The sequence below is a fragment of the Fistularia commersonii genome, chromosome 8, assembly GCF_037954325.1.
Source record: "Fistularia commersonii isolate RoL2024-O1a breed Wild chromosome 8, RoL_Fcom_v1.0, whole genome shotgun sequence".
In the NCBI taxonomy this organism is placed as follows: Eukaryota; Metazoa; Chordata; class Actinopteri; order Syngnathiformes; family Fistulariidae; genus Fistularia; species Fistularia commersonii.
In genome coordinates, this window is record NC_141291.1 from 9,408,560 (window position 1) to 9,419,025 (window position 10,466).

At 42.5% G+C, this 10,466-nt stretch overlaps 2 protein-coding genes across 12 annotated transcripts in view; one reads left to right on the plus strand and one right to left on the minus strand.

Annotated features, from left to right (window-relative positions):
* The window catches only part of cacnb2a (calcium channel, voltage-dependent, beta 2a), a 65,343-nt gene extending 61,457 nt beyond the window's left edge, over nucleotides 1–3,886 (plus strand). For all 9 annotated transcript variants that reach the window (XM_086151036.1, XM_086151043.1, XM_086151039.1 and 6 more), the window contains one exon: nucleotides 593–3,886. In XM_086151036.1, the coding sequence (XP_086007162.1) occupies nucleotides 593–1,321 (729 nt within the window). In that variant the 3' untranslated portion in view covers nucleotides 1,322–3,886. The remainder of the gene's footprint in view (nucleotides 1–592) is intronic.
* Nucleotides 3,887–4,789: 903 nt separating this feature from the next.
* nsun6 (NOP2/Sun RNA methyltransferase 6) lies at nucleotides 4,790–9,926 on the minus strand. 3 transcript variants are annotated; one of them, XM_086150337.1, is made up of 12 exons: nucleotides 9,905–9,926; nucleotides 9,555–9,675; nucleotides 8,692–8,847; nucleotides 8,504–8,598; nucleotides 8,197–8,303; nucleotides 7,965–8,118; nucleotides 7,118–7,199; nucleotides 6,790–6,909; nucleotides 6,217–6,361; nucleotides 5,986–6,131; nucleotides 5,300–5,425; nucleotides 4,790–5,216 (listed from the first exon to the last, which is right to left on the minus strand). In XM_086150337.1, the coding sequence occupies exons 2-12, from the start codon at nucleotides 9,627–9,629 to the stop codon at nucleotides 5,037–5,039; spliced, it is 1,386 nt and encodes a 461-aa protein (XP_086006463.1). In that variant the 5' UTR covers nucleotides 9,630–9,675; nucleotides 9,905–9,926; the 3' UTR covers nucleotides 4,790–5,036. The 3 variants fall into 3 exon arrangements, with proteins under 3 accessions (XP_086006463.1, XP_086006464.1, XP_086006462.1); XM_086150338.1 differs by lacking the exon at nucleotides 9,905–9,926 and adding an exon at nucleotides 9,781–9,896 and having other exon boundaries at nucleotides 8,504–8,595; XM_086150336.1 differs by lacking the exon at nucleotides 9,905–9,926 and adding an exon at nucleotides 9,781–9,896.
* Between the last annotated feature and the right edge of the window lie 540 nt (nucleotides 9,927–10,466).

Genomic DNA, 10,466 nt, shown 5'->3' on the forward strand with positions numbered 1-10,466 from the left:
GGTGTGCAAATGATTTTTCCACGATAATTATTGGTACCAAAATCGTGATTTCCAATTGCACTACAGTCATTAAGGGTTAATAAATACAGCGGTGGGTTGTCCCAGACGATGTTATCTGTGTAAATAACTGCTGCATGACCCTTCTACCCTCTTTTTATCCCCTGCCGTCATGAAGGGAATTCAGGGAAACCCTGATATTGATGAAGAGCAAGAGTCAGAGTGACATGTGATTTCTAGTGTGGTGAGTGTGAGGCTCCGAGACGTCTTGAGACATCAGGTGCAAGAGGTCCCACGCAGAGCTGCTTCGGAGGCAGATACTGAAAGAAGTCTGTGGTTATATTTGAAATGTGTATCCTGCGGGGCCGTAATCTTCAGTGGATTGATAGATGGTGAAGCTGTGTGTGTGTGTGTGTGTGTGTGTGTGTGTATTTTTCAGTGCCTTTCAACTAAGTCAGAAACAGTGTTGTGTGAATTGAAGTCTGCATGAAAACTTATTTTTGTGTGTTTGCGGTGCTTTTTTTTAATTTATAATTTTTTAAATTTTTTTTAAATAGCACCATCTCTTTCACGTGATGTTTGTTACTGACCTCAGGGAGGCGGTGCAGAACACAGAGCAGATAAAGCGGTAATGGAGAGAAAGGGCTCCAGAGAGGATCACCAGCACCATCACCACCACCACCACCACCAGGTCCAAGATCCGGGCGACGCTGACGCAGAGGCCGAGGCGGGAGGGAATGAGGAGGAGAGGCCCCTCAGGACAGAATCGTCCAAGCGGTCCCAGCACATCCACCACCGCTCATCTTCCTCCAGGACTGAACACCACAACCACCATCACCACCACCACCACCACAACAACAGCCGAGGCAGGGGCCTCTCGCGGCAGGAGACTTTAGACTCTGAGACGCCCGAGAGCCGGGAGAGCAAAGACTCGGCGTACATCGAGCCACGCACTCAGCTCCTTCACCAGGAACAGGATGAGGAGGATGTAGGGGAAAGCCAACCCCAGCAGCAGCAGCAGCCACGCTATGAGCCGCTTCCCCACCGGGACCGGGACCACAACCACCATCACCACCACCACCACCACCACCGCGGGGGGGTGGAGGAGGCCGGCCACAGCTCCGGACACCACCACTTGAAAGAGCGCGAGCAGGACCATAACGAAAGGAACAAGCAGCGCTCGCACCACCACCACCGGCCGCAACGTGACCACCACCATCACTACTACGACAGGGACAGGGACAGGGACCGAGAGGGGGAGGTCGCGCCCAAAAAAAGAGGGGATGCGGGGGAATGGGCCAGAGACTCCTACATCCACCAGTGACGGACCAAAGCCTCTTGAATTGCTTTTTGACTCGTAAACCCTTTTCTCCCCCCCTTCCCTCCCCCTCATTGTGCTGCTATACCTTGAAACCACAGCATCCTATTTATGTACACTTTGTAAATGCTGTTGCATATTTTTATGGCAGGATTTTGATTACATAGATACAGATATAAATATATATCTCTCTCTATATATATGTATGTGTGTATCTATGCATAGACGTTGTTTATGTGTGGATATGCATGAATAATCTCAAATATGCATATTTTAAAACCTGTTTGATAAAGCATGACACGAAAGCAGAATTTTTTTCTGTACTGAGCTGTGCTTTCTGTGATTAGCGCTCTATTTTATTTTATTTTTGTTTTTTTTTTTGCTTGCAACCACTTGAATAATTTGTTCCTTCAGACTACTGCTAGGGTTAAACGCGAGAAGTGACTGACCAAGTATGTTGATGCTGTATTCTTTTGTTGGACAATATAGTTTGAGGATTTAGGGAAATGCATTTATCTGCGTTGTAGCCGACCAGGGGGTTGATACCTTTCGTGAAACTAAACCAGGGGCGAAAGTCATGTAGTGTAAAAGCCAAAAACAGAGGAAAGAGCCAGATTAGTAAAAACTGAATAAAATCTGGCCACCAGCACCAGTAAATCCTTCCTGAGAATGACTACAATTACATTTTGTTTGTTTAAGTCCTCACACAAACAAAATTCTAACGTAACACAGAATGTCGATATGCAGATCGGTTCTCGGGTGCATTAAGGGAGCGGAGTTTGCTTCCTTTCTGCAGAGTCCTACCGGTTTCCTCTGTTTTCGGCTCTAAGCTAACAGGCTATTGATCACATGCACAGAGTGTTATGAATCTCCCCATTGGTACCTCTCAACAAGTGGCATAAAGCAACATTATGTAGCATTTCTCGCTTAAGCTAACAGATTCATCATCATTTAGGTGGTACACTGAATTGTGAGTCAGGGGAACGGTGACTTGAGCTGAGTGAACGTCAGTGTTGCCGGACCAAATGATTTTCAAGTATTGCATGGGATTATTAAAATCTCATTTTGAAGGAGGGGTTTAACTTAAACCACAGAGAACATGGAATGTAACCGTGGGATTCCAGAGCAGCTGCAAAAATTCTAAACTTTTTCATATTTCCCAAGAATGACATGTCATTTGTGATGTTCGTTATGACGCAGGTTCGATCTACACTTTCGATTTTGGTGGAGTAACGAAGATGTAATATCACCAGTCTCGTTTCAGCTGAAACAGCTTTACAATAATCAAATCAATGTTTATGGTAGAGTTTGCTTGTTGCCTCCCTGAGGTTATATTGTAAACAAAAAAAAACAACAAAACATGACGTGCATCTGGCAAACAGTCAATGCCCAAAACCCCGGTTAACTTATCATTCATTTCATATGTTAATTTGTACTTTTTCTATACCAACATAAACAAGGCTATACTGGGGGGGGGGGGAGTAACACCCCGGATCTAGATTGGTAATGGCAGGGGGCGATCATCAGCACGATTAACGTCACAGGAGAACAAACCAGTATATTTACCTCAAGTTGAAAATGTTTTAATTCCTCTCTGTCAGACATCACTTCAACTCATACTACAACAATGAGGCTCTGTAAGATCTGAATGAACCAGCATCCTCTATGTTGCCATGGTTATCAGTGGAGTCCGTTGACGCCCAGCTATGTAATGTTGCTTTAAGCGAGTTAGTGCATTTCCCCTAGATATTGAACTCTTGCCTAACTCTGTGTTCCATTATTTAGTTCTTTTTGCATTCTGCGCCCATGACTTTGGACCTTTTGGTTTGGATGTATTTATGCCTCTGTCGAGGTGCACCTTAGTCTTGCCTTACAAGACAAAACGTTCAACGTTCAACGGTAACTTCCTCTCTTACATGCTGTACTGTTCTTTGTATGGGTCCAGAAACATTTTATAACATTAATACACCCTCTATTCTGCACTTTTACTGATTCACATTGGTTTCAAGTGAAAGCAGTTTGATATGATATTGCAACTTACTGTAGGTCTACTACCAAAACTCCATGATGGTTAACACTTTTAAATCTGAGCCCATTTCTAATGAATGTCGTCGAATTCCGACTCGGGTCCCACTTCACTCTACAAGGACCTTTTTGGTTTTTAGGTCGTCATCACTATAAATTAAAAGATGGATTTGAGAAAGAATGGTTCGAAACATTCATGAGAAACTGTTACTTTTAAACACCCTGCCAACACCTCGCTCTGCATTTTCAGTAATGCATCCAAAATGTTAAATCCCGGTTGCTCAAAAAAAAAAAAAAAAAAAAATCACATTTTAAACTGTCATACTAAAAAGTCTCGAGTTTATCTTAGCTGCGCGTCAGAACACTCTTCCTGCTAACAATTCCAGAAACCTCCAGTTTCTTTGGTTTTACCTGGCAACTGTAATTATAAGAAGTCCTCCATTTTTATGCTACGTCCGTAGCCCTTCAGATTTTTAATGGTGTACATGTGTATGTACAGAATGCACAAACATAAAGAATAAAGATGTCAAAATAGGACTGACACGATGGAGACAAACTCGATGTGTTCTTTTTCAGATCCCAGACGGAGGAGGAAAGCGGCGTCTATAAATAGTTTTCTGAAACTCCACTGAAAAATTGAGGTAGACTCACCGGCCTGCCTCCGGAGTCGTCATGACAACATCGACAGGAATGACAATACCAAGGGGGAGAATCTAAAATAGGAAGCTGTTTTCCCCGCTGCTTTTTTTCCCCCCAAACAGATGCTCATGAAATAACAAATCGGTCCCAGAGACCCTGACGCATTCAAGCTTTTGTTATTATCTAATTGACAAACAGTGTCAAGTCTGAACCATCTCTGCCGCTGCAGGATGTGGAGCAGCCATTTTAATTCTGCCCCCTCGCAGGGGTAGAATTAAAAAAGGGGGGGGAGACGCGGATGTTTGGAACGGGTGTCGGCATTGTAACACTGCCTGGAAGAGCTACGTAGATGAGGTCATTGAGTAGGTCCTCGAAATGCTCCCTGACAGAAAATGATGTACGATGTGAATTCAGAGCAGGCCTGCAATTCTATTTGGACTGGGTGATGGGAAATGTATGTAAACTGGAAAAACGTGGAGCCAAAGAGTCAAATCCCTTATTTCAAAAGACACCATTTATGATTTCAAAATATAATCAGGACCAAAGCATTAGCTCCTATAGAACAGCCAAGCAGCAGAAGTTCTAATCGCCGGTCCCAGTTGTCTGCGGCACTACGAGAGGACATTAAATTGTTAATACCTCTCATGACCCCTTTCTACACGCTACTTCCTGATGTACGAATCCACTGTCACCATAGCAGCTGTGTCGTCACTGTTGTTATGGCGACGCTAGCACTGCTGCATTTCCCACTACTCATTCAGACTCTCCCCTGCTTCATCCCCCACGTGCCCCCCCCCCCGCCCTGCCGCTCACTCTTCCTCACTCTCTCCTGCCCTTGGTGTTTATAAAGCTTATCCCTACATGGCCCGCAGTTTTATAGAGCAGCTGTTAAAAGGCAGATGCTGTAAACAGCACAGTGAGTGTCTTTGTCAACACTGCTCCGTCAAAGCACACAGAGTGTTGTAATATAAACACTATCGTTCCCGTCTGCAGTCCCGTGTGTGGGCCGGTGGTGCCGTTCTATGTTGACGAAAGAAAAAAAACAAAAACCCTCCAGTCAGTTTTTCAAGAACTTGGCGATGAAGAAGCCTATGGTGTCCTTGTCTGCTCTGCAGGTAAGGGGGGTGCTGGGATCTATCTGGCCCCAGCTCAACTCCGGACTGAACCTCTGCAGGAGGCAGATCTGCTCAGGTGACAGCCCGGCTCCCAGCATCCCCTCTGCGCCCACGTGAGGCTCCTGAAAAATGAGCTCGGGTGAGGTTTCTTTCCGCGGGGGGAGGAAGGGGGGGGGGGGTCGAAAAAGACACATATCATATTTACCTGTGGCTGCAGCGTGAGGTCAGGAAACGTGTTGAGGGCCCAGGCTACCTGTTCCTCGTTCTCCGATAGGGTCACTGTGCACGTGCTGTACACGAGGACTCCACCTTTCTTCAACAATCGCACCGCCTGCATTCAGAAGCCGTGCTGATTTAAGGGATTTAAACATAATATAGATGCACTTTTTGAGAAATCCTGACACAATTCAAAATATAAAACGCAATATAATACCGACACCTGTTTTCTGTTTGCATGCCAACAGTAGAAAATGCTCACGGACGCTGACGATGCAAGATAAGTAATGATGCCAGTATTGATCGCTGATCCCGTCATCTGTCTGATAGCCCCTCTTGGCAAAATAGCAAAATATCCACCGCAAAACGTATTTAATTATTTTTCTTATTTTTGTCCGTGCAGGAACTCTGCATCTTGACTGATGCTAATATCATGGAGAATACAGCACCTGAATGAAACCTTACAGTGCAGGTTCTATTTGTTATGCGCCAAGATCTGAGGAAGATCTCCTGTGAATGTCATCTTGAGGTGGATTATTTTTTTGCGCTTCAAACTCAACACCAAGCCACAGTAGAATGCCTTCCACTGTGCTGCCATCTACTGTTTGGTGTGAGTCATTGACTCCAAATGGGTGAGTGATGTTTGACGTCACGTGTGTGTGAGGGAGATCTTACTGCATGGAATAACTTGCGCTGCAAAGGCTGGTAGGAGCAGACCTCCTTTACACCCCAGGTGCTGGCCATGTTTGGTCTCTGTCCGAGGCCACTGCAGGGAGCATCTAGCAGAACCCGGTCGAAACTCTCAGGGGGAAAGGGGGGTCCTGAAACGCACAGATTTGTGCTGCATGCCCATTTGCCTTGTATATATAAATATTCAATCAGTAGTCAGGTGTTAGGTGTGCTCACCTTCACCCTCCTGGGTTGCGTCACTGCTGACTGCCTGAGTGCTGTTGAAACAATAAGCTTTAATGCAGCGCAAACGCAGCATTTCAGCATTTCTACGAATCTGCTCCATCTTGTTTCTGATCCTGTCAAGGGCCACAACCTCACCCTGTGGGTAAACACAGACACGGGGTCATCAATAGTACGGTGAAAAAAACTTACTTAATATGGTTTGATTGTGAAAATGTTCTTTTTGCATCTAATCATTTAATTTAGAGGACAAACAAAACACCTCAATGATGTACATCTTTGAAACACTCTTTAAAATGTCATAGCATGGAAAGGAAATGTATCAGCCTATTTAAATGTCCTAAAAGACCCCAGCCTGAATGTAGCAATGAGTAAAAACACGCAATTAAATCAGTTTACAAGTCTCATAATTGTGCACCATGATAGGTTTACCTGATGAATGCATGAAGGTATTTTTGGAGTAAATGCAGTTTAATTACTATATGTTTTTTTAAAGTTTGGCAGGTTTTGCTGTATGCTATTAGCCTTTCTGGTAGCTTGTGGGAGGCATGTATAGAAACCTCATACCTGGTCTCTGATGAGTGAGGCGATGTGGCAGGTCTTTCCTCCAGGAGCAGCACACATATCGAGGATACGCTCTCCGGGGCGAGGCCCGAGCACATGCCCCACAATTACAGAAGGAAGGTTCTGAGGAACATGAATCCACCTTATTTTGAAGACATTCATGCTAGCCTCTAAGAAACCTAAAATACATATGTGTCATTTACATGGGCCTAGTAAATTTTCCAATCACCTCACATAGTGTATTTGTAAACAAACACATTCTGACACTTCGAGAAAAAAAAACAAAAGCATTGATAATTTCCAATTTAAAATTATTATTTGAAAGAAATACCTGCAAGAACACCAAGCTGGGTAAAACTCCATCAAAAGAGGGGCTCCGGTACAGAGGCTCTGTCATACGGACACCTATACCTCTGCAGGAAGTGAAACAACAATAGCGTTAAAAAAAGGAGCTACCTGTGAGGCTCAGCTAAGCATCAAATTCATTCAGACTTCTTTAAAGTAAAAAACAGATTTTTTTTTTTTGATCAATCCACTGGGTCCATACATCCCTTTCCATCCTGTGTCAAAACTTAACCGAACAGAGAAAACATGCAGACTGCACATTGCGAGGCTGCCGTGTTTAGGATGACAGCTTCCAAAGCCGAAAGTCCTTGTTATAAATGGGGTAATAAAGGCAGTACCCTGCTGCCCCAGGTCTATTTATCCATTTAAAATAATTTTAGAAAACCCTTGATTGGAAAAAACATCCACAACAAAACTATCGATAACACTTTGGTGTGCAATTTAATATAATTAGTGTTGACTTTGAAATTGTCAAAAAAGCAGCTTACGTTGTCACTAAATGAAACATCCGGGGGGTTACTTTGTCTTTTAATGTTAGACTAACAGATGACTCTCTGCAGGGATGTAACGGTATTGCAAGAGTAGGCAAGAGTAGGCGGAGTAGGCAGAGGAGCTGCCTGGCATGCAAACTTCTGATATCTTAAATAACAATGAATAAATAACAATGACAGCTGTTTGAACATCCTGTCAAAGGTGCTATGTATCTGATTTCTCTGCATAATTTGAACCAATAGTTTGTTATGAGGGCAGCACGTTTGCCTCCCAGCAAGAAGGTCCCTGGTTCGATTCCAACAGGGGGCTTTTCTGTTTTACAAATAAAAATATCTATTTACCTGGCAGGTTCACCTGTGCAGAAGAGGCTGGAGCGGTCCATTTCAGCAACTCCATTTCCTACAAACACTCTCTCCCCCTGAAAGCTGAAAGCCCCACGAGTGCACTTGCCCTCCAAGTCGGAGAACACAGAAACCACATCCTGGGCCTTCATGTCTGAAACCAGATGTATAACCTGCTGATGTGCCAGTCACTTTTCAAAAGGAGAAAAAGGAGTGTTTATTTGAACCTTACACTTTGGGCAAGAGAGGATCCCTGGGGCAAACACGTGAGCACCTCTCAGCACAGCGTTCCCACACTGAGCCCCGACCACCACCTCGGAGCTGAGCTGCTTCACAGGCCTGGTGTAAAATTCTGTATTTAGTTTCTGTATTTTCACTGAGTGGAAAACACTTATAAAACTGCTTCACTCTATTGGAAATTACACCCGAGTCAGAGCACTGAGATGTGTCCTTGGCTAACAGCTGTAGTACTCCGAGATGAAGTGTTTCATAAAGCACAGTCACATTTGTCTGACATTATTCCAGCATTCCTTTCATACCTCGGGCCCTCAACAGGAAGGAGTAGCACATCTGGAATATTCGGGTGTGGGACAATCTGTACGGAGACCTCCTCCATTGATGATTTGGACATCTGCTGCATTAACAATAACACATTTCTGCATAGTGCTGTCTCCACAGCATCAACACAAATGATCATCTACCATCTCACTCTTTGAAGAATGCTCACCTTTTTCAGCTCTTCCTCTAACTTGTCCTTTATCTCCTCCACAGAAGTTAGATGAGTACTGGCTCGCACACAAGTGTATGAAGGTGGGTGCGACAAGCATTTTAGTAGATTCTGAAAACGAAAATCCGCCTCTTGATGGCCGATTGATGCCAAAATCTGAGTGACATGTGACAAAAATTAGAACAGTGTCAGGAATGAAATCGTTTTTTGCTCATTTGTATCCAAAGTTGAGCCTCAGTAAAAACTGCTTGCACTAGACACTGTATGATACAGAAACATTATATTTACACCTTAACATTAGTCAAATCTAACTGATTAAATAAAATGAATGTAAATCATTTCTTTATCTCACTGAATGTAATTTAGCTATTTCTAATATACAGGAACATTAAATTAATCTTCATTGTGATGACAGCGATGGCTTTGAAAGCATATTATTATCACTTATTTGTGCACTTCCCAATGACTCAATTTGAGCAGTCCACCTTCATGTTTAAGAACAGATTCTGTGACAATAACTTCAGTTTGTTGACTTTAGTATTTTATGAAACTGTTGATGTAGGTTGAGTGATAAATAAAACTGATAATCTTTTTTGAAGGGTCTAAATGACAATTTTTTTGTGAGAAGTGGTATAGTGGTTAAAGCCAGAAGGATGAAAACTGATATTAGAAGGTAATAAGCACTTAGTAACATGGAGTTTGTATCAAAATTTAATAGCAACCCATGTGCCAACACAGTATCCCCTTCAAACCAATATATTTATTTTTCAATACAAAACATACACATAGTGTTAGGAATATAATAATACCGAATACTTTCATGTATATGAGTATAAATAATGTTCAATTTGTTCTGTTCCTACCTCTTTGTTTAAAAACACATTCTTCAGGTAATCTGAGACTTCTGGCTTCAGTGATATTCTTGGAAAAGCAGACATTCCCAACGATTTTAAGAAGAACTCGACCAGCGCAAAGACAAAACTCCTGTCAATGACACAAGATATGCCGTGAAGGTCTGATCTAACAGAAAAACTATTCAAGTAAATATCACATTTTGAGAGACGGTGGCTACGAAATGAAACTACTCACAACAAGCTGCTTTGAAAACAACCGGGTATATGATGGTTCGGGCATTTAAATAAGGCTGTTTGCAAGATTCAAAGCAGTAAATATTAACATTAGTACAGTTTCATACAATTACTGCTCTACTCACACATTTGCAGGACCACGGATGGTTCAGACGTCAACTTCCGCATACGTCATCGTGACTATGTCACATGATACGCGTTGTATTTTTGAATAAAAGTGCCGCAAACAATAACAACAATAATAGTCACAATAATATTAGTCATTATAATAATATTGATAACAAATCATTATATAATTATTGTATTTAATACAGTAAAATTCAGAGAATTGACATGGCTGGAGAAAGTAACGAGTGTATTACGCCTGTCACCGTTTTCACATGAATGCTCTCATTTTTTTATTCATTTATACTCAGACTAGTTGTTTTGAGCACAAGACACTGTAATCTAATTTTGACGAAACGAAGAGAGAGGAAGGATGTAAGGTATTAGTATTGATGAAGTAAAAAGTACAACCAACAAAAGTATTAATCTGCAGATGACCAAAAATATTACACAAGGAACATAGTAGTTGCCGACTACATTGGCTGCTCGAATAGGAGAAATGAAAAACAACAATCATCACATATCAAGTTTGCTGTTATTTTACAATTGCGCTTATTTGTGTACTCTAATGAACGACTATAT